Source organism: Parus major, chromosome 2 (genome assembly GCF_001522545.3).
Source record: "Parus major isolate Abel chromosome 2, Parus_major1.1, whole genome shotgun sequence".
NCBI classification, from domain to species: Eukaryota; Metazoa; Chordata; class Aves; order Passeriformes; family Paridae; genus Parus; species Parus major.
Genome location: NC_031769.1, coordinates 56,639,778 through 56,664,627, shown reverse-complemented (window position 1 = coordinate 56,664,627; position 24,850 = coordinate 56,639,778). Strand labels below are relative to the sequence as shown.

Here is a 24,850-nt window from a genome sequence, read left to right as displayed (position 1 = left end):
AGTAGAAAAGCGGTTCAGTCACAAGCTCTTATCTAAACACACACCCTCCTACCCAAAAGAATCCCTTCCAATTTTACAGTAAATAGCCAGGAAGATGTTCCTCAGCAGTTGTGAAAAACTGCATTTGTGGTAAGAGGAAAGACATTATTAATGCCTCCAGCAGCAGTGAAGCCATTGGTTCTACAGCTCTTTTACTAGTCCTTCATTAATTTTAAAATTACTACCATTCCTGTATCTCTGCAGTACCTCAGACACACAGATTCTTGCAGTCTAATGATTTGTGCATTTCAGCTAGGTGGTGTTAACTCCTGAATACATTCAAGAGTATTGTTCTATATGCAGTATTCTCTACAGAGAAATGGATGCAAACCCTCCACAGATATTCCTGTTGTGAGCAAATACGTAATTTTGCACCTGGCACTACATAAACATTTATGAGTTAGCACCAGCATCTATAATGAAGGACTGTTCCTTAAGCCATTGGAACACTTAGGTGTTCTTAAGCCATTGGTCTCTAATGCCATGTTGTGATACACCACCTCCTTTCAGAGCACCATGATAGTGCACCTGCTAAACTGGGATGACTACCTCCATAATGGTTCCTTTATGTTCTCCTGTTTAATGGGATACAGGTGGCCTGAAGTATTCTAAACAAGAACTGAAGTATTGACCCTCTTCAATATTCAGGACTGAATTCTTAGCCCAGGGAGTGAACAGTGTGTGTATACTTCCTCACTGAAGAGAATAAAAAAGGTTATACTAGGAATTAATTCTGCACTGATGGTTTAAAAATAACACAATTTCTACATCTGCTCAGACACAGTCATGAATAGTGGCATTTTCAAAACACATTATCCATTTTTCAAAAACCAGACACCAACTAGTTCTCAAAGTAGAAGAGCCTTACCCTGAAGGCTTAAAACCTCAAATAATGCCATGACCTATCAGTTAAGGATTTATTCTTTGTATGTAAAGCATATTAACAGAAAAACAGAAAGAACAATTTCATACCACATTATATTATATTACAAGGAAACTAAAGATGACCAAGTCAAATGCTATAGCATCTGGAACACAACTCAGCAAGCAAGAAATTATTTTTAAAACCCACCCATTTAGGAAACCTGTCTCATACCTCCTCTTCACAGCAGTCAAATGTATTTTTGGGACCAACTACCTGGAAGCTTCAAGCAAAATGAGACACCAGTATACTTAACCACAGATGGATTTTGTGAAAGTTACAACTAATATATCCTTGCAATATATCCTTTATGCTCTTAAATAGAAGCTACAGCTTCTGCAGAGCTGGCTCTTCATTTATGGCTTTAATGCAGCTGGATCTAATTTTAAACCTAGGCTCCAGATACTCCCCATGGCCAACCAGAGCAAACTCCAGCTCTCGCAGGTGCTGGTAATATCAAATACAGCTCTAGGCATGAAAATAAGACAGTTTCTAAGGATAGGCATATGAAACTGCTGGAAAAAGTTGCCTGGTATGGTGTTGATCTGCAAGCTCTTGGATGATAAGAAGTGGCACAAACATCTGTTAGGAGCAAGTTAACTTAGACAACCCATTTCTGGAGGGGTGTTCTGCACAATCTCTTGGATTCTATTCCAATTCCACAGATTTATATAGGAACTTGAAATTCATCTAATGGTAATTAAAAAGAACTTTACACAACTTGACCCTCACTAAACCTAAACTCCTAAAACCATTTAGGAATTTCCCACAAAACTGAGAGCCTTTTAAAAATTCAGCATGTGTATAAATTATTGACTCCTCCCTAATTTGACAATTTTCTGTTAATGCCTTCTTCACAAAAGTCAAATGCCATTTGTGGTGAAAGATGCAATTTCAGATGAAAGATAACTGAATGGAACAGCATCTTAATACTTCAGCTCCCCTTAATGAAAGAAATTAAAACTTTTTTTTCAGATTCTTGCATCTTTACTGGAATTGCAGGAAAATCCAAGAAACTTTAATCTGACCAAAATCAAAACAAATCAAAGGTTCCTCTTACTGGATGGTTAAAGGCTTATCAGGAGAGCTTACCACTGGAAACAAATCATTAATTCAATTTTTGCACTATATTTTCTAACCAGACTTCTCAAAGAATAACGTCTCATAACTCAGCCTTAAGAACAAATCCGCTACCTCCTACTTTATATCAGGACAACAGGATTAGACATGATCTCTTTCAGGCCCACACATCTATATTATTAGGTTATGAGGTAATGACAGGTACAAGTATTCAGCAGATGTGTGGGCTCACGGGATAAAGCATCTCCTTTTTGATACCAAAGCATTTTAAACAAATTTAAAAAAAAGACAATGTACTTTTTCATTAAACCTATGAAAAGCGTGCCAAACCCTGAACTGCTTCAGTAACAAAACTATTTTTTGCTACTCTTAAATGGATCCTCGCAACTTTTTTCTCCCCTTCATGTATTATCTATTCTGACCAGGTGCAAATCAGCAAAATGAATTTGTAGTGTCACCAACCTTTGTTGTCTGCAGCTATAAATCCAAGAATGTTTTCATGGCGTAGCATAACTGTCTGATAGATTTCTGCTTCTCGAAACCATGACCGTTCCTCTCTTGAAGAGAAGATCTTCACAGCAACTTCTTCTCCTCTCCACTTCCCCCGCCAGACTTCTCCAAAGCGACCCTTACCAATGCTCTCTTGAAGTACTATAGTTCTTGCAATTGTTCTTTGCACAAGTAAAGGTAAACCTAAAAAGAAGATTTTACATTAACCTTAAATATCACTCTACAGAATTAGCACTTATCCCACATACTGAATATGAGATACCATTTCTGTTAGGGTATTTCTCTTACAATGCACATAACTCCCTAGGATTTTTAAGTGCTTGTTGAGAACTGCTAGCAAGCACATAGGCGAGATCCTGCCTTCACCCTTAAAATGCCAACTTAACAAGTACTCAAGGAGATTATGCTACAAACTACTTCTATGGTTGTTAAAAGCACAACACAAACTTGCTTTCAGTTAGGAATGTCGTCACTTGCTGAACCATAAAGTTTCATTTAAATGAAAAAAAAGAAGCAGTAATAATGAGGCAGTCAGGACCAGGTTTAGGGATTTTTTTGGTTGCTTGTTAGTGATGAATGTGAGTTTTTCCTTTATTTTTGGAAAAAGGATCTGCCCATGACTTTCCTGGCAAAGCAGTCTAAGAGCACTTTTGCTACTAACTAACTTACTTGGCTTATCACTAGATAGTCCATTTCTAACTTAGTTAAACCACACTTATCAGCATCACTGACTGCTGAAAATCCACACTCATGCCCAAGTGTGCCAATAGCCTCTTAGTAGTAATCTTGAGTCACTGTAAAATAGGAAAACATCCTTGTAATGCAAACTTCCTGCTTTACAGGCCATTCTTGTGCACCTCACTGTAATTATAATTGAGAAAAATGTAGTTCTTGAAGGTTTTATAGCTTTGGAACATTTACATGCTTTCAACACAAAGCACCTCTTCAGTATGCTTCAGTAATTTTTATTACTTACAATAAGCTGCACTGGAATCCTGCAACCAGGCTGGGTTTTTTGCTTATTTTAAATCTTTCCTGTTCTAACTGCAGGGCTTGTCAATGGACTCCACACTGATACTACACTGCAGGATGAAAGCATCAGCCAGGTTATCTGCTTACGATAAGCTCTTTTGGTATAGGATTATTTCACTTAAACCAAACACTTTACAAAGTAATCTATTATTCTGTAATCACTCCTCCAATAGCTGACAGAACACCTGCATTTCCTTATGTTATAGAAAATAAATCCCAACTAATAGCTCAGATAATTAATTCTTGTCCACCTCTGGACATTCTTTGCTAACAGCAGCACCAGAAGGACATCTATCTGGTTGGCAGCATTGTCATGCTTGTGTCTCAGTCTGAGAAGAGCAAAGTGTTCACAAGAACTCCTCAAAAATTCTAGACCTACAGGAATTTTCTGCATGATCGGTGCTGACAACATACCTACATCAAAACAGGAAGGAAAAAAATGTACACCATACCAGCAATTTAATCATTGTCAGGTGCTGTAGTAATTTCTACTGAGAAAGTTAAAGCTTTTGCTTTAATACTCCTCAGGTGAATTGTGCTGCATGCCCAAACTGTAGAGGCTCTTCTATGAAGCCTAACCTTCATTCTTTATGGACAGACATTTGATATGCCAAAAAGGCCAGATTAGAACCACATGACCAAACTCAACCCTGAAAATGAAAAATTTAACTTCATTGGTCAGAGAACGTTTCTTCCTTAGAATTTACACACTACTGCAAAATCTATGAGCAAATGTCAAATACAAGATGATTTTGGAGTACCTGAAATGGGTGATAGGCCATACAGTTGTATCAGTAAACTGTTCATATATTCCCACTTTCAGATGCACTGCTCTCAACTTGCTGCACCTTTTATAGACATCTCTCCTTGTTTAAAATGTATATGTCCAAGGATATCAGCTATCTGCTAAACATAACTAGCCTCTAAACCTTCTAGACAGAAAGCATTTCAGTTTCACATTACAAACTCCCATTCATCACATTAATGTCACTGTAGGATAAAAACCCTACTGTGATCTATCCACTTACTTCTATATTTATTTCTACAGTATTTACAAGATTCAACTTGTTTCCATTTGTCTGAAACTAATCTTTCTCTTACTACTGCTGCTTCCAGGAGACTGGAATCCATATTTATCTTGCATTCACAGCAATTCATTACAGATTTTCAGTTGAAACTGAGCAGTTTCCTCATTTTGCTTAGAAGAAACATAGCTCTGTATCACCAGGAACTTGAGCAACTGCTGTGCTGTAAAGCAGACTGCCTGAAAAGCATCTCACAGGAGACAGCTACAGCCTCAGCCTTTCACATACACATGTGCTTTTCACACAGAACTGTACACCAAGCTTTTGGGTACACCTTCACTTAAAGATGATAGCCAGTTTGCCAAATAGGAGAATAAGAAAATTTGAGCCCATATTAAATTCAACAACAGCTCCACGTTTGACACCTTGTATTAGCCATGGCCATCCAATTTATTTCTAAAACCATCATCGTTTTCTTATATCATAAAGTATCCTCAAGCCTTCTGAAAGTCTAACAAAAAAAGAAGGGATATCTTAAGTGTACTGTGATTAATTTAGTGACTTTCCAATGCATAAGGAGTTTGTAACTGAAGTGGGTACTTCAGGAATTAAGTTCTACGGCACTACAGGTAGTCAACCAAAGCAGCTACTAGAATTTTGTTCTTGTTCATAAGTCTCTGCCCAGAAGACTTCCTCTGCTGAGTAATAAAAAATCCCCAAAACATTCTATATTGTGTGAAAAATCATCTTCCCTTCAAGCTTCTAAGAACTGCAAAATAGTTTTTAAGGAACTTCAACTGACTCAACTTTGCACTGATTTCTGTGACCCTTTAGATTTCTAAACAGCTTAAGTTCCTGCTGGAAGTCGCCTACCAATACTATCCAAAGCTTCTCCCCTGTTGTAGGCAATTCTTCCTACTCCCTTGTAACTAAGTGACTTCGTCATTTGTGAGTTAAGACAGTAACAGATGGGCGTCCCCATCTGTCTATACAATATGTAGTTGATATTTAGAGATCTGCATCATGATCTGAAAATCGTTCTCAGCTCCAAGAGTCTTTGAAATCCTTCTCTTAGAAGCTGTAGCTTCATCAGAAGGATCTATTTTAGCTGTTCCATTAATTCCTTTCATGGAGTAACTCCTTTTTTCAGGTCTTTTTCGTCATGGAACAACATGGCAATACTAACGTAAGTCAAGACTGAATAAATTAATAGCAGCTTACTATTCACCATTGCAGCAAATGAATCCTATTCCCTTTTGGTCTGAATAGGAAGCTCATTTTTAGAGTTCTGATTATTTCTCTGTTTTAGACACTTATCAGAGATACTGAATTATGAAAATTAGTAGAATCCTTTTAATTTTACTATGAGCTCTTCTGGTCTCAGCATGAATGTAAGAGCAGAACATGGCTTTTGGGTTACCAAACTAAACAATTCCTTAGTTATGCCTCTTGGGTCTGGATTATTTTGCCTTTTCTGTACATTTCCATTGTGTTTTGGCAACATCTTGTCTCAACACCACTCCTTTCAGACAGTTCAGTTTCTGACAGGGTAAAGCACTAGGTTTTAACTAGCAGCTCTAACTTTTCTCTCTTTGGAGACCCTTTTCTCTACCCCCAATTTATTCCATAAAGGTACAGTCCTCTCAACTTTAAATGTGCTGTACCCAAACCTGCATTAAAATACACATTTCAGTGAGATGCAAATGCTGCAGGCATACTTCAGGACACACAAAAGTTATCAATTCAAGTGCTAGGGCACTGTGAATTTGTGTAGTCACTGACTGACTGATTTTGAGACCAAATGATACAAGTCATTGTAAATACACACACTGCCAACAGTACAGAAAGTAAGTACCTGAAGCATTTCCTGTTCCACTGTCATAATCAAAGTGAAGTAGAGAACACTAAATAAGGCTAATACTTGTCTTACAAACAGCTCAACAACATGGAACTCACTGCAGCTGAAGTCATAAGATCCCTTTTAAGGAAACATTCAGCCTTGTTTTACAGCCTTTCAAGCATAAAAGCAAATTAGTGAAGAGGCTTCCTTAGGGATAAGTCAAATTTAACCACATTTGTTGGTTTTGTTCCTTGGATGCATTCACCAGTAGCCAATGCTCAGATACCATAGTAGGTCAGGCGCTCTGGGAGTCTAGACCAGCCCGAGTGCCCTGAATTCAGCTGTGAAAGCTTAGCAATTCCCTAGCATGCTCCTTTTACTTAAAGTCTAATTTGCAAATAGGAAAGGGAAGAGGCAGGAGTTTCTACTCATGTGCTGCAAAGGAAGAAATATAAGTTTCTTCTAACTTGGATTTTCTGTTTTTCAAGAACTTATTTTGAAGGAGTACTTCCAGAGTTTTCAAACAAAAAAGAGAGGTTTTAGAATCAACACAGGTAAGAAGGCCAGAAGAAAAATGAAGGAATATTCCTGATAAGGAATGAAAAATCAATTGACAACTAAGTTTGAATATTAATTAGAATTTTTTTTCAGCCTTCCTTAGGAAAAGTCTAGATATGCAGACATTAAGTGAAGAGTTTTACACTTCTAATAGTGTAGTAACTATATATATCAAATCTTTCTGCATTCCAAGATATGTAAATCTCTAACTCCTCCATATTATCTGTATCCCTGAGTACTGCATACCCCTCCTAGAACAAACATAACTGGAGGCCTAACTCTAGCATTTGCATTTATCAAACTCTAGCCCAATATATTGGAAGTTCTATTAATCACTTCCATTATCTGACTTAGTTACTCTTGTTAGTAAATGAGAAAATTGATAGGAACACAAATTACTAAACCCCAGTTCTAACCAGAGAACAACTTATCAGGATCAAATCTTATTGGACACACAAGAGCTTTCTCAGCTGAAACATAGTGACCTACACAACTAGTGCAAGCTCACCTTCTTTAGGGAGGATATGACTAAAATGAATTTTTGATCTAGATTTTAAACATGTTCAACACGTTACAATAATTTTATTTGACAAAGCAATGGACTATAAAAGTTTTACCAGTTACTGCCCTTGGAAAAGAAATACAACCTAGATGCTTGGGTTTTGATATTTTGACTTTTTCCAGTTTTGGGAAAATAAAAGATAATGTAGTTGAGAATCAAAGACCAGTATTTCTTTGTAGAAAGTGCTCTGAAAGGGCATGGATGTTTCAACACAAATGTTTGCAAGTAGTAGCAATAATTTTCAGTATTAAATTATTTAAATTTTATACAGCAGAAGTTTGGTAAAAGGTTGTGGTAAAGAATTTGATGTCTCCCTCCTTAACACAGACCAAATATCAATTAATTTATACAGTGATTTACCTGGCACATCATTCCCTAATAACACCTATTAAGCCACATTTCTATGACACACCACCATAATCCTATAAGCAATTACAGGTCAGAGTTACAATAGAGACTATATGCAGTGAACAGACTAATGCCTCATCTTCTTAGAGCAACACCTCTTCAAGTCAGAATTAAACCAAAAAAATACAACGTCAAGGGACAGACATTCATCAGACATGGTCTGCATACTGCATCCATTCTATACACAGAAATGGCTGTTTGCAACTGAAAAATATCTTCTATAAGAAAAGAACTGGCCAAAATATTAACTCAGAATTAATTTTCAACTTAAAGCTAAAAAATTCCTTTCACAAAATTATCTAAAAAACACAGATGGTTGTTTAGATAGGCTGTACAGAACAAAAGGTAAATGACAGCCTTACAGAACACAAAATATTTACAATAGATGACTGTGATATTCCCTGCATTATATAATTTATATAAATCAGGCTACTTTGAGAATGGTAAGGAACAGCAGCAGCAATTCAGTGTTTCTTTTATTTAACTTATTTTCTTACACTGTATCTTCACTGATGTTGACTGAATGCACACAGAATTTGCTTTTCAAGTATTTTCTCCAGTTAATTTAAGTTTAAACAGATTTGACAATACTAAAAAAAAAAAAAAAGATGTCTTACAAGGCTCTTAAGCACAGAGTAATTACTACCAGAAATGCCACATTACCTGACCCAGAACCTGAAGTTGTCATATCATAAATTAAATCCTTTAAAGTGGTTCCTTCTGATATAAAGGGACGATCCAATGAAGGGTCTTCTTCGCTTGGCACACGATGATGAATTACAGTACGATTATGACAAAGGTACAGAATCAACATCAGTGAAATGCAGACAAAGCAGACAGGCCCAGCAATGACAGCAGCCAGTTCCACAGGTCCTAGGTTAGAAGCTGGTTTTCCAGGAGTAGGGACTGAGAGTTAAAATATAAGAAAATGGTAAAACCTAATTTCCTTTTATTCTACTAAACTTGTGGTATACCACAGTAATATTCAAATTATTTTAATGCATTTGTTAAAACTTTTACATAGTAACATTTTGAGTATCAAAGTAAATACTACAAAGGACAAAAGAAATGTGCTTATTTACACTTTTTATTTAAGTCTTCAAAACTGTCCCTAACATCCCTATCCAGAAGATTACAACTCTTGTCTTAACAGAATCTAAGGTGTACTTTAGGCCTTCACATTTATCTACAACTTCCACTTTCACTGAATTTTGTTTTAAAAAACGAAAAAAAGAATCAAACAAACCAAAGAGCAAAAATCCCAACCCCCTTACCTGGTGTTGGAATTGGAAGTTCTATTTTATTGCAGAGAGGTGTGTTACAGCAATAAGACACAGTATGGACTCCATCTCTGGTGGAGGGGGAGCAAATAAACGGTCTGTCTTGGGGAATCAGATCAATTTCTGCTATACACATACTATTGCGCATTATTTTGTCTGCAGTTCGTGTTACTGAGGCAAAACATACTCCATCTGTCACACACGTAAAGTTGTCTTTTGTACATAGCTGGCAGTAGCACTCTAATTCTGTATTGAGAAAAAAACATTAACGTTAGTGTTGGTACATGTTCTGAGTTGAGAAACAATTTGAATGACTAAAGAAATATAAATTCAAAACACTAGGATGCCCTTTTGGTTACATAAACACAGAAGAGATACATGAAGAAATAACACTACAAGGCTTTTTAGGGGGACAAAAAAATTAGGAGATGAGCAGAACAAACTTAGATCTGAAGTCATCTCTTCTTACACAAAGTATTAAAAAGGCAAAAATCCTAGCTGTTCTTCCAGCTAAAGAAGCACCACTACAGCACTTCCTACAAAAGATCTAGACACTGCATGCAAGTCTGCTATTTTCAAAACAAACACAAATAATGCCATTTTCTCCAAAAATAACCACATGTATTACTTGAGTAAGTGACAAATCGGATGCTGTTGGTTACCCAAGATTAATATGTTATGCATTACTTAATGGTTTCCATTTTGTGCCAAAAGGGCAAATATCAGCTTAATCCTCATTAAAAACCAAACCCTGCATGATCCCTTCACAGACGAAGAATATGGTTTAAACTTGTTATTTATGAAGCCACGGGAAAATGCTATCTTGCATTACTCAAGGTGGTGATTTACTAAAGCTATCAACTGCAGTAGAAAAGGAGAAGGCATGGGGAGGGAAGCAGGAATGACAGGCTAATCACCCCAAGGTGATCAGGTTTCATTCTTTACATTGCAGAAGTCCTTTGAGAGGGAAGACTACTACTTTCTTTCTGCACTCCTTCCAATATTTACAGCACGAAAGCCATGCAGAAAATGGTGCAGGAGCAACAATAGAAGTATCAATACATCTTGAGTCCACATGTTAAACTGCAAAGAGCAAAAGCTGGCCTAGAACTTGTGCATGTACACACAGAAACATTAAAATATAGAATCTTAAGACAAATTTAAAAAAAAACCCACCAAAACCAAACAAACACACACCCACAAAAAACCAAATGACATAAACATTTATGATCAAAGCACTAAAAAATGTCCTGAGCCATAAAAAGTCTCTTTCAAGGCTACATACAAAAGCTCACACCAAAAGGATGAAAACTATCCGCTCACAATCAAATGGCTCCCAAAATCTAAAATCTGGTATTTCACTTAAAATCAAGAGTTTAATATGGATTGCCTTGGATTTTACACCCTTCTCTGTCACTGGATATAATGGATTTAAATAAATGGCAATCTGATGTCAAATATATACGTATGTCATCTCAAAGTTTGAATCCTGAGAAACATTATCTTAAAACACTCCTTTTCCCCACAATTTTGAATCAAACCAAGTCATTGCCAATTATCTTCTACTGTTACTGGAGAGATTTTATCAAATTCTTAGGACCCATTATAGAAAGATAACCCTTTTTCAGAGAGATTCACCAGCACACACACTAGTCAGAAAAAGGGACAAAGAAAAGTCTACAAATGGGATTACAAAATTGTTTTTTATGATGAAGATTATTGAAAAAAATAATTAGAAGGTAGATGAAATGAAAACTGGCACTCAGGAAGGTAAATCTTGAAAGATTTTTGCACATCTTTTCCTGTCTCATAAGGGAAGTAAGGCAAGTCTTATTCAAAGTTTAACTACAACAAAATTTAACATTTATTTTCATGTTGCTGTCCCTCTGGTAATTTATGCCTGAATAAATTATTTTTTAATCTATCCAAACCATTAACTTCCTAAAATATTTACACACACTATTTCTTTCAACTTTTTCAAGTGAGCACACCTTTATCTCACTTGCTTCATCCATGACTTTTTTTCTATTTAAACAGTAATTGTGGCTCATCACAACTACATATCTGAATCTGAATGCCTACAGCAAGAGACATATTCCACGAGATATATTTACATTGAGTCACTGTGCAGAGGCCAAGTTACCTGAAGTGAAAAATTACATTTGGGTTGCACTTGTTACTCTTTTTCATCTTCCTGGTCTTGTGAAGCTGTAGAGACACACTGTTCCAACCATGATTAAATGAAGCATTTTGTTTCACTTTGTTCCCACCTCTCTTTTGCTACAGAATTTCCACTTAGTGCAATTTGATAAAATTTACACTTTTGTTCTGGCTTGATGCCACTATTTTCTTGTCTCCTGCCAAGACACAGCTTGCTGCCACACTCAACGGAATGATTTCTTCGGTGCAAATAAATCACTGCTTCCTTCTGAAGCTGCTCTCACCCTTCCATAAGACGAGAAAACAATGTCTAAGCAGCTGAATGGCAAAGCCTCTAGGAATACAGGTTTTTGCTGCTCTCTAGTGGATACACTTCAAAAAACCTCGTTAAAAATGCTTCAGCCCCCTTCCTACTCTGGCTGCTTAACAGTTCTTCATGCCTTCCAACTTGAGCAGGTAACAGTAGAATTTCCATGTTTTACAAACCGGAAAACTAATTCAGCATCTTCAGCAACAATCCAAACCAGGAGGTGACAAATATGGACTCAGGATTTCCTTAACCATGTCTCATTCTCTCTGTGCATAAAGAGCATAAACTACAACTACATTAACACATCATAGATGAGATTTAACATCAGCATGAGAAGATGCCATTGAACAACTGTAGTTGTATCACTTCATTCCTACAAGGAAGTGTTTTCACTTATAACTGATATAAAAATAAATAATAATAAAAAAATCCCCCATACTGTTGTCCTCTTGGAGATAGGATTTTTTGCTTTTTGTCCAAGTAGTCTCTGTTCCTCTCAAAGAAATGTTACAGTAATTTTAAAAACTCAGACATAAACCAAGCAGATCTCCAAGCTCACTTCAATGAATACACACATTGCTACTATGGATTGATAACAGAAAGGGATGAGAAATTGACAACTCTGATCTAAGCTGATCTTCCAGGGCCAGTAACCTTTCAGGTAAAATGCATTTCAATGCATTTGGTGAACACTGTTTAAATCTACTACCACAAAAAGCACTTTCAAACCTGCTGAAGAACAGAAAAAACCTGAACTTTCAGTCAAGTCTGTCCATGACAGAATTATTTTAAAAAAAAAAAAATTATTACAGAAGTTTTTGGATGGAACCACTACCATGAAAGCTCCACCATCAACAAATGAAAATTCATGTCTGTTTTAAGTGATACAAGGTTGGGGAAATGACAGGACAAACAGCTAAACAAATGCACTGAAAGTCATACAGACAATCGGGGACATAGCCAAGAGCAGAAATTGGGTCAACACAGCAATGTAGTCCCATGTGCATTGCATTTTGTCATTGCAGCATTATCATTCTACACAGTCATTCCTGCTTTTTGAGACTGCCTACCACAAAAGAAACAGTGAGACAACGCTGTTGTGAAAGTGGGAGTGTGTGCATTATGACATTATCATGTCATACAAGTTACCAACAGCGTATCTCTCATATCTCATACCACAAGATTAACTTCTTATGTTGAATATCATTACTTGTGTAATTGCTCAGACTCCGAGTTTGACAGTTTTGCCTTTCCTTTACCAAGTCTCTCTTGCATGAATGTTGCAGCCTGGAAAGTTCCCTGTGAGAGTAAAGCAAGCTGGCAGCACAAATGAAACCCTGAAATTATTGCAGCTTGACAAGACTCAAAATTAGCTGGCTCCCAGGAGCTTAGATATTAATACAATATGCAAAATGTGAACAGAAAATTAAGTACACTCTAGCTACTTATCTTTTACAAGACTGCATCAAAACCAGACTGTTACCTTCTGAAATAGTCTTTTTTGTATCTGCTGTCTTTCTAAAGAAAGAAAATTACAGAAAGACTGGGTTTTTAGTTACATAAAACCCTATGAATCACTATGGAACATTTGTTTACATCCTGCATCACTACTTCAACCAGACAGTTAAGTACAGAACACCACCTTCGGCCAAAGAATTTTAAGCTGTAAATTGTAAATTGAGACACTGTCTTCCAAAGGATGGTAACAAGCAGCAGTACAGAAGATAAAACTAGTGAGGTGCTCTAAAAAAACCTCAAACTCACATCTTATTACAAGCAATTAACAATTTCACATTATTAATACTTTATTTAATAATATACCTTTGCTTTACAAATTTAAAAAAAGAGATATAGTCTCAGCCTTCCAAAAGCATTTTGCTGAAGAAATCACTTCTTTTGTGGTATTTTAACTCCTCTTCCAGTGAAAATACAAATTTTGAAACAAAAATTTCACCAGAAAGTAGAACTTCATCAGAAGAGCAATCACAATTCTTAGTTGAGAGGTTCAAGGAATGAAAGAGCAAGGCAATGATGTGCAAGAGACAGTAACAGTTTTTCAGGGATGTGTGCAAGAGGACTGCAACTCTCACTGGTAGTTTTTTTTCCCTGTTCTATAAAACCTGCCAAAGGGGAAAAAAGTATAATACATAACAGTGCAAACGTCAACTTCTGAGACTGTAATTCAGATGAACACCTCGAACAATACACCTGACTCATCTCTGAGCTCTTTTAGCTCAAGATACATAAAGGTTCAGGTCTTAAAATATCTGGGACAGAGGTACAGTTTTCAAAACCACAATAGTTCATGACCTTTACTAACACATTCTTCTCACTAAGGCACTAATTAAGTTTTGCTACTGTAAATTAACAGTATTGGGTATCAAGTTTTCAGGAAAACTTTCATATATATTTCATCCATCTTCATTAAGCAAAACTTCCAGTGCAAACAGATCTTGTCAAACAAAGTAATGCACTCAAGAAAACAGAGAAACTACTTTATTATGGCCCAGCCCACAACTTGCAAGTGTAAAATCCCAACTTCAAAAAAGTGCTGTTATATTTTCTGCAATGTAGATGCCAAATGGCACTTGTAGTTTTTTGCCCTCTATCCAAAACACTACTCAGAGATATGTTCATGCCTCTTAGAGCATGATACAGTAACAATTTGCTTCTGCTATCTTTGGTAGAAGAATATGATTTTTTTAAAAAAAACCCCAAACTAACTGAAGAAAGCTAAAATTAAAAGCCCATATAATAATTTTACAAGCATTATGAAAACAAAGATCTTTACTTGTACTTCTAAATTCATTCCACCATGCTATCTTTATTTGTAGTTAGAAGCAATTGTCTGAATACAAGAGTTTCCAAGTGGTGACTCCCCAGAACTTTGGAAAACTAAAGACTATGGGCCTACACAGCGAAAACCAGAAAGCTTATTTTCAGATTCTGTCTTAAAAATTAAGGCTGTTTGACTGTTCAGCTAGCTGCTGGTATTCATTACATGCCTGACCTCTGTATAAACTATATTGCAAGACAACTCACCCACACAGTAACATCAGCATACTGCAGAACAGCCCCAGCAGAGGCAATCAGAAAATGGCCAACTTCTGTCAACCCACAATAAGAACTCCAAGTACCACTAGCCAAATCACACCTTCAACTACATAATCAAATTAGACCACAATGTTCAGGCAAATTAACTGCCTCACCTGTACCAGGCCCTCTGGATGAGTTATGGATCAGGAACCCTAGATTCCTCCCCATTCCACTGAACTGAGAGGATTTATCTTTTTTTAAGCAAAAGGTAGCATGCCATCACTTTTTCCCATAAGGTTTTGTAGGGAAGTCTGTTGCCTTGCTTTCACACAAAGCTTTTAAACCTTAATTTAATGTCTTAGATTGAGGGAAAACTGTTGATTGATGGGAGGCATTAAAAGGGAAAAAGTTCAAAGCTCAAATTGAGCTAAAATTTCCTTCAACATCTAAATTGAATGCATTACGTAATAAAGCTTTAAATTATTAAAGCCTGCTGCACACCTTTTTGAGAACACAAGAACAATCCATGGGTAGCTTATTTCACTGTTTCAACATCAGAGATCTTGCATTGCCTTCAGTAAGATTATGGGTGATTAACACTACATTTTAGTATAGCAAGTTGTGCTTTAAGCAACGTTTGTTTTTTTTTTTTTGAGCACAAGTACCATTTTAGATTGAATTATGAACAGCATGGTATAGTTCCAGACTGAGAGATGTCTCAAAGCTGTAACTGAAGAAGTTATGGTGCTTCTCCACTTCCTCTTTAAAACCCAAAGAAATTCACAATATAACTACAAGAGAGCTTAAGAAGGGAACTAATTATAAAATGCAGATTTCACCATATAACTTAGCATAGATGAAACTGAAGCCCTCATCAGTTCGGGTAGGGTAATACCGGTATATCCCATTAGGCCATACGTCCCAAACTGCTAACCACAGGACAATATGTATATATAATAATAAAAAAACCCAAAAAAAACCAAAAAGGAAGAAAGAAAACTACCCATATCTTGCTTTTATGAATGCTGTTAAGCACTCCTGTTCCATGCATTAGCTCTGTAACAGCACAGCTCCGATATCAAATCTCTCTCGCAAGAAAGCACAGTTACAGAAGGCTGGAGGAACAAAACCATTTCGCTGTACAACATTCACCTAAAGATTTAACTTCCACACGTCTCAGTCCTCGCCGAGCACACAGGAGAAGGCGCGTTGGACCGAAAGTTCACCTGTCCCCCCACCACCGCGACAGGAGCAGACGGTGCAGCGGCGTGCAGCAGAGCGGGGGCAGCCCCTCGCCACCTCCGCGACGTGGGACATTCAACACGTCTCCGCACGGGCCGCTCCTCCCGGGCACCGCTACGAGCGCCCTGCGGCGGCCCGGGGGCTGCCGCTGCCGGCGCACCCCGCCCGGGAGCCGCGGGGCTCTCAGGGGCTCCCGGGAGTGGCGGACGGATGGACGGGGGAGCTCCGCCAGCGGCAGCTAAGTTGCCTTCTCGGGCCACGGCCACACGCACCCACCCGGGCGGACAAAGTTAGCCCGGGCAGACACCGCCCGAAGCGCTGCTCGGCGGGGCCGAGGAATTAACGGCGGGGCCGAGGGGAGCCCCCGCCGCGCCCCTCCCGCGGAGAGAGCCGCCGCCGCTCTCGGCCAACAAAGGGCCGAGCGGTCCCCGCCGGGCTCGGACACCGGGGGTGGGGGGGAGGTGACTCCGCCCCAGCCGGCCCCTCCGCCATGTTGTTGAAAGGAACCGGCGGGGACCCGCCGCCCCCCGCCGCTCTTCTCACCCCCCCCCACACCCCCAGCCCGGGCGCCGGCGCCGCGCCCGCTGCCTCCCTCCGCTCCCGCGGCCCCCGGACCCGCGCGCACTCACCGCCCGCCGCGGGGCAAAGCAGAGCGGCCGCAGCCAGGCACAGGAGGGCCCAGGGACTTCGCCGCGGCCGCCGAGCGGCCGCCGCCATGTCCCGGCCGCAACTCCCCGGAGCCGGGATCCGCCTCGCGACGCGCGCCCGCTCCGCCCGCCCGGGGACCGGCGCGGCGCTCGCGCTGCGTGCGCCCTCCCGGCCCGCTCTGGCCGCGAATGCCACCGACGCGGCGGCGGCGGCGCCGCCTGATTGGTCGCCGCGCCCCGGCCCCGCCCCCCGGCGGCCGCGGGAGCCCCGACAACAACAGGCGGCGGGAGCGGGGCGCGACCCGCGCGGCCGCGGGGCGGGGCGGCGGCGCCCCCTCCCGGCGGGGCGGGACCCGCTGGCCGGACGGGAGAGCGGCCGCTTCCTCCCTTCGGCGCGGGTCCCGAGGGGCCTGGGGTGGTGGGCTTGGAGCTTCCCTACGTCCGGGCGCTGCGAGAGCGCTCGGCGAGCGGCTGAGGCGCTGCCAGCGGCAGGGAGGGACAGGCAGCACTGCGGTGCGGCGCCCCGGGGGCACCGGCGCTGCTGGAGGGCAGGTGCGGGTGCATGTGGGCAGCGCTCGCGTTGCCTCGGGAGAGGAGGAAAAGAGCAGTAGCTGAGGAATTGCTCCTCTCGGGAGGCGCTGCGGGTGGGCAGGGGGAGCGTGCGGAGCCCCGGGCCGGTCCCCGCGGGGCAGCGGCAGCTCCCGGCCCGCGCTCCCGCTCCTTCCCCGCGCACATGCCGGCTGCCGGGGGCACGGGACAGGCCGGCGTTCCCGCGGGCAGCCCTCCGGCCGCTCCGCCATCCCGCAGCGGACGGCTTGCCCTTCCGCAGCAGCGGGAGCCCGCAGCGCTGAGCACACAGGCTTTGTCCCCGTGCGAGGGAAGAGCGGTGCCAGGCGTAGCTGCCAGCCTATTGCACAGTCTGCATGTAACCTCGGGGCTGACTGGGAATCGGACTCGCTTGAATCGGAACTCGCTCAGTCCAGAAACGCGTCTGAGGTACGCCTTGAATCTTAAAACCTGGGGCAACTAGGATGCGCCTCGCGAAGAAAATGACCGTGACTGAGGTTATTGTTTGTATCCACAGCTTTATTAGCTTTGCATGGGTGGCAGAGCAGGAGGAGAGGCTCTCCTCTTCCCTCTTGGGATCCACTCTCCCAGCAGTTACCTGCTTGCTCCCGGAATCCACCCACCCCCAGCTCCAATATCTAACTGTTGTGTCCAGATCCTGAATCAGCTCAGAGTCTCTCAGCACATGCTCTTATATACTCCCTTTGCTGCTTGTTTTGCCTTCAGTGTGACCCTCCCATCGTAGGCCAAGTCACGAAATCACAGGTGTTTTTCCACGTTACTTGCAGTCGCTCTTGCGAGCCCCTTGCACTGTCTCTGGCAGATGGTGCCTCCCCAGCCAGCTGACAGTGTCCAGGACAGCACCCTCCACCCTCCCCAGCACCACATGCACTGCCAGGGCACTCTGATCTCCTGCCTGCTTTTACTAGCACTTGTTCAGCCAACGCTGCTTCTATAAAAAAATCTTGTTTCTCCTACAGTACACCTCACCTGGATAAGAATCTTGATAATATAATAGTTCAAAGTGAGGTAAATATTTATGAATGCGTTCTCTTTCCCTTTCTCTCTGAACAGAGATCAGTGTCATACATAAACACATCCTAGTTATATTTTCTCTCACAAAATAACATTTTAATGACATGCAGTTCATGACAGATGTTGAACCAAATGTCTGGATTTGATATAGATTCATGCTGTAATGAACTACTGAAGCTGACAACACCAGGCAAACATGTTCTTACTCATCCATACATAGAAATACTTAGAGGGCTAACCCTCAAATAAATATATTAGCATTAGAAAGAAACACTGAAGCACTCAGTTAAATTGCTCAAATCCTGAGACACCTTTTAAGTTCATATAGGGTATTGAAACTATAAATTAAGAAAGTTATATGCTCAGGAGGAAAAAAAAATCCACTATTCATTTCCCCATCACAGATTTCCTGAGTTTAGGGATGGGCTCAATGATCTTGAAGGTCTCTTCCAGCCTAGTGATTCTGTGAAGGATGGGTCACAGACTATAGCTCTGAAGGAAGGCAAGGAGCAGTAAGCAGAGCATGGTGAAGGATTTTTTTACAGGGCTCCAAGTTCAACCCTATGGGGAATATTTTGAGTTAACATCCTGAATGACATTTGGCTGACAGACACAGAAAAATTAAAACAAACCAATAACTTACAGGTAGCAACTCACCAGCTAAGATGGATTCCGGTCACTTCCAAGTAGTGCCACTACAAAGGAAATATTTTTTTACCAGGCCTTACTCTTCTTTTGTATCATGCATGAGGTAAAGACCACTACAGAAGAAATACCTAAAATTATGTCATCCCCTGTCCTGATCACTGGGTACCTCTCTCTGATCTTGTGTATGCTAGGTTTAAAAGCCAGAGTAAACATGGGCCAGAAGCAAAGCTACTGATATGGGTTCTGCATGTCCAGAATCTCCCCTTTTCTTGCTGTGATTCTATGTGTCCAGATTCTTAGGGCTGCAGCTTCTGGTCTTGATTAAGGTGCGGTCTAAGAACTTCTAATTATGGTACAGACGCTTGATATTCAATGGGCTCTGGTAGACATTTGTGTCTTGTTCTTGTTGGCACCTTCCCCCATTAGCTTCCCCCTTATCACTTAAGATTCATCCTGGGGTTTTTCATCATCTTTCTTCCACTTCTACTTCTGCCAACAATTCCCCCTTTCCAACATTTAGGTCTTCCCCTTCCTTCTTATGAGATTTATAACTGCTTTTGGTGCAGCAGGGGGTTTGCTCACCTGGGCAGTACCTGGCATCTTTAGGAGGGCTGTGGGAGAGGTACTTAGAGTCACTGGTTGAGATGCAAAGTAATTCATGTTTCATGTCCTGTTTGGTAACAATGAAATCTGTCTTTGTTTTGCTATACAAAATGGAGCAGTTAAATAAAAACTACAAAATAAAAATGATGGCTTGAAAAGATTTAAATCGTTGGTTCCTCCCTGTGTCTGCAAACAAATTGAATGCCAATCAAGAAAAAAAAAAAAAGAGATCTTGATGCCTGCATCTAGTTATCTTCATCCTTAAACATGCTAATTAGTCAAGTGAGGCTAAGTCAGACAATGACGCAGTCAGTAAAACAGTTTCCAAGATATGCCTTTCTGTAAAGGGACATTTAGTTTAAGAATAAAATAACTATTCTGTGATCACAGATTCTTCAAAATTACAATAATTGCTTGGCCTTTGCCTGCCAAAATTGCATGAAAAAATAGTTTCACTGTACAAATTTGCCAAGTTCAATAGAAAACAATGCATGACAATGCATGGTTATGACATTTTAACTGGATGAATTAAATATAATTTTTCAGTATTTACTGTAAAGGAATCCTTAAAAACACTCCTTATCTATTTCAATCCTCAGTGCTTATTGAGAATGGAAATAATGTCATCAGTGGTCATAAATTTAGAGGAACAGGCAAACCCCCCATTTTGCCTAGCCTCATTTTTCTAATAAAGTAATGAATCTATGACATAATTATATTCCAATTATAGAACTATGCAACAGAAGTCATCGTTATTTTTAATGCAAGGTAGAACACAAAGCAAGATGACACAGAAAACCCAAATGATCTGGATTTATGAGTTTTGTTTAAAGCATCAAAGTGATTGGACAGATTTGAAAAATCCTTGCTCTTTAGACTGAGTAAATCAGGTTATTGTATAGGGAATATCTGCAATTTAAACACTGATTAATTTCTTTCTTCTGTACTAGAATGTGGCAGTCATACACGTGTGCAGCACCCACAGGGAGAGAGGAAGAAATAATTAATCTTTACCTAGTGCTACTTTTATTTTATGCAAGAATTATTGTCAGTGTATGAACACTACTTACGCTCATCTTCTCTGGAAGACGGAAAACAAAAGAATTGCAACTGCATGAAAGCTTTAAATGGAACTCTGTACTGCAAAACCTGCACAAAATAAGAAATTACATAGGGCATTGAAATAAAAGATACTTTGGAAAAGGACAAGTGGTGAGATAGACAATTATACAAACCAATTTGTTCTATAGGTTAGTCTTTGAAAAAGAGCTAGGATATGAATGTTCTTGCACTGTAAGCTGATTTAGTTCCAAAAATGGGCACAAATAAGTACTTTTTTCTTTAGGTTTTAAAGTAAAAATATGTGAGTGGTGTGATCAGAAATAGTATTAATGATGATGACTAAAACTTTTACTAGTCTTTCAGTGTAAGAGGTACTGCATCAGAGTAATAGTCTTTCACCAACAGTGTATGCACCATTAGTGCTAAAGCAATAAAAAATAAAGGTGTTGCAAAACTTCAATTTTTACAGTGTTCTGTCCGTGGTAAGTAGGTGAAAGTTATGTTTGTTTGTTTGTAAGAACTATTAAGTGCATCATGATATTTACAAATTATTTTCACCAAGGAACTCAGCAAGAGGAAAAGTACTGAATATGTAAATTTACCAAAACAGAATAAATTGTTGAAAAACCCCAGCATTGCTCTCCCCACCTAGTCTTTGTTTTTTCCAAGCAGTTTTACTCAAACTGGAACAGAAAATATCAAAGTGCTTATTAGTGTACAGTTTCTGTAAGTACATAAACCAGAAAGTTTCACAAAGATCTGTGATCTTTCTAAATCAGAGACAAGCAAAAGGAATCCCTTTTTTTGAAGTCACTGCTTTACAAAAAACACAGAATTACTCATTTTATAACCCTTATAAACATTGCCTGATTTGACTCATCAATGTTTCCAAAACGAAATACTGTGAGATCCTAGTTATTGAACACCCAGTTAATCATCTCCTTTAACAGAAGGCCAGTTAAAGCTTAAGGCATATGAAGCCCTTTTTGCTTTTAGTGGAACACTTTATATCCCAGAGTTATGAGCTGGGCAGCCCAGCAATGCACCACATCAGCACACAGCTGCTTGATCCCTGCAGCTAACACCCACCTTATTTCACAGATAATGCATTTGTGGACATGTCATAGTGTTCTAAGTTCTTTAGGCAGATCTCGGTGATGACAATTAAATCCTTTAAACCTGGTGTTTTGTTCTAGCTGGTAGAATCCATCAGTTGCCATGCTTGTTTACCACACGTGTCCTGATCCAACTTTGCTTGGAATCAGGTATGAGCTATTCAAAGAGGGCAGTGCTGACTGCAAGTCTCCCTTCAGTCTTCAAAATCAGAGAGGTCTTATTTTTGCTGAAAGTAGGGAAGAAGTGCTACCCAGCAGTGACTAGGAAGACTGGGTAGATTAGGGAGTGGTTGCCAGAAGCAAAAAGGCTGACATCAACCATGTCTGGAAATTACTTTCAACTGTTTGTCATTATCTGTTTGAAGGCCTTACATGGCTGAAGTAACTCTAACTCTGATAATTCTGAAATGGCAGGAGCCTCTCACCTACAGCTATGGCAAAGGATATAGGAGTTAAAGTAGCTTGCCTCTAATTAAGAATGGACATTTCTTTTTCTGGGGAGGTACAGTTTTTACCTCATTGGACCCTACTCGTTCCAGTTTGATGGTGCAAGCAATAATTTATATCATTCTGCTTATCAAGGAAAGTAATTTTCCTCCAGAGCCTGGACACAGTGTTGCCCAGAGTGGGGAAGGAGCAGCATGTGTAACCAACCAAAAGTTAATGTTTTTCTGGCAGTGCACAGATCATGAGGTTTTCCCATCTTAATTCTCTGTGTACCCATTAGCAGGCAAGCATCCTCTGGGTTTGACAAGCTTGATTTCTTCTTCCATGGAATAAAGGCTCGTAGCAGACAAGAAATTTCTTAGAGTAGGAAGTGGGAATTGTGATGATAAATAGCTCAGACCTCAAAATTAGATTTGGGGATCTAGATCACAACTTGGATTAAACATCAGTTGTCCTTAAAAAAATTTTAAAATCAAGTTTTTTAATAAAACTTTCACTTTGTTGCTAAAACAACATTTTTTTCAGTAGAGTTTAAACTCACAATAAAAATAAAATAAAAAGAGACAAGAAAATAACATATAATTATTTAAAATTCATAAAATAATATTTAGTTCCTGATTTACTAACCCTGCAAACAGCAAATGAGAGAAGAGAGAGGTTCTTCTATCACGTGCTATAGGAACTTCTTGTTTTGCTGCAGCTTTTCTAGACTTAATATGTATTCCCCATCCACTCTCATTCTTCAGTGCATGTGGCTGTAGGTTGGTTGAGGTAATAGCATTAAACTTTCTATCACAGTTCAGGTTATACAATGTTGTTTGAAAATCCTGTTGTTGTAGTCTCTCTAAGCAGTATTTTCTGTAAGTTTTCACTTACTTTCATTTGCAATCAATAGCTAGAGTTCACTCTAAAGGTGCTGTACCTTGAACAGTCCCAAGAAAATTGTATGCAGTTTTTTTGTAATGTGTTCTAAAAAGGTGCCTTTTCCTTTAAATCAGGTAATGGAGTTTGTATCTGCTCAGGATTAAAAACTGAAGAATAAAAGAATAGGCTAAAGACCTATTTGAATAAAATGGCAAATTATGCAGTGAGGAGAAACATGGTGAAAATAATTTGTAGAACTTCATTCTTTATCAGTTCTTGAGCTATTAAGTTTCTAACTTTTTTCCAAGAATATGCAGTTTAGAGATTGTGTAAGTCTTTGGTTATTTCTACATTTCTAAGTGTCATTATTAAGAGGGAAGACTTTTGACACTGGACCTATATAAAAATAATAATTTATGCTGCTTTCAGGTCTGAATTAGCATGGGAATTCTCCTGAACAACATTTTTCTGGTTGCAAATAACAATTACTTCATTCTGTTTCTCAGAATTCTGTTTCTCTATTACAGCAGTCATTTTCCATCAGCCATATCCCTTGAGTGTAATTCCAAAGGCTGACTTTTACCCAAGAAGTCTTAGTCTGGATACTAGATTTCTGAAGAAGCTGTCTCTCTTGAGAATTTAAGCATATTAAATTAAGGTTCTAGATAAATATCCTAGAACTTCTGGAATAGCAGTGGCAAAAATACTTTCATTACACCTGCACAACACAACTGCCTCTTGTAAGTGGTATTTAAAGACAATCATTTCCAAATAAACAAGAGAAATGCATTCCTAATTTAAAGACAGGATATTATTAAGGAGAAAAAAACCCAAACGAGAGTGCATTTTAAATAAAGATCAGGAACATGTCCATCACAACACTGGATTATTCTGCCAACAAAATATAGGAGATGATGGTAGTAGGTATATATATTTATTTGATCGAAAGAAGAGTAAAAGATGGGAAAGGAAAAGCCCTCTTTGGCAAGAAGATAATTTTAGTTCAACTAACTGGTCATGAGACTAATTTTCCAAAATTAATGATTGTATTACAAGACATAAAATGAAAAGCCAAATAATGTTCAAAATTCAGTAGGGCAAAAGACTAGAGTATATCTGTGTATCATTCTGTTGCAGTTTAGTTTTATAGGGGAGGTTACTTCTTTTGTAACTGTAGTTGAAACCATGAGAAGTCCAGATTTTCTTGAGAAGCTGAATGCTTTGTCTTTTTCCAGGATTTTTTTCAGAACTTTGCTGAAGGTCAAAGGGATGTGTAAATATTACATTTTGGAGACTATCTGGGGCTCTTTAAAAAATACGGTTTTAGTTTCCACTTGAATCAACTCTCAGAAATGGTTTGGCCCACAAACAAACCAGAATTAGTTTGTTCTTACAGCCTGGCTGAGAAGAGATGCTTCCTAGTATTTGTAGTGTAACTGTTCTCCAGGCCTGAGAGGCTATGGGATTCTGCCCTCCCTTCTGCTGCTGCTTGTCCATATCTTATCCACAGGAACCAAATCAAAGAGTAAAATCAGAATGGAACAAGTATCTTTTAGTTTGCAGGGTGTTTTTGATGTACTGTTCTCTCTGTGGGGTTTCATGATTTTCATGATTCATGGTGGGCATAAGGAAGAATGCGGGACATGGAACACAAAGGTGTTTGTGTCTAGTTGAACTGTCTTTCATCTATTTTAGCCTGGTACTGCATGTTGATCTACTCCACACTATCTGTCACCTACTCTAAAATGGACCTATTTATGTGGAGCTTTTCCTCCATGAGTGAATCAGGGACAGAATTGCATTCCTTTGGGCACTGTTCTGTTGCCACAAACATGAGATCATCCTTTCTCTTGGGCCA

At 39.6% G+C, this 24,850-nt stretch overlaps 1 protein-coding gene across 2 annotated transcripts in view; it reads right to left on the bottom strand.

Moving 5' to 3' along the window:
• The window catches only part of TGFBR1 (transforming growth factor beta receptor 1), a 33,439-nt gene extending 16,663 nt beyond the window's left edge, over nt 1-16,776 (bottom strand). Inside the window, exons 1-4 of one of the 2 annotated variants that reach the window (XM_015619244.3) lie at nt 16,634-16,776; nt 9,251-9,502; nt 8,640-8,882; nt 2,504-2,734 (exon numbers count right to left, since the gene is read on the bottom strand). In XM_015619244.3, the coding sequence (XP_015474730.1) occupies nt 2,504-2,734; nt 8,640-8,882; nt 9,251-9,502; nt 16,634-16,721 (814 nt within the window). In that variant the 5' untranslated portion in view covers nt 16,722-16,776. The remainder of the gene's footprint in view (nt 1-2,503; nt 2,735-8,639; nt 8,883-9,250; nt 9,503-16,633) is intronic. The other variant, XM_015619245.3, reaches the window with a different exon arrangement.
• Nucleotides 16,777-24,850: the final 8,074 nt, after the last annotated feature.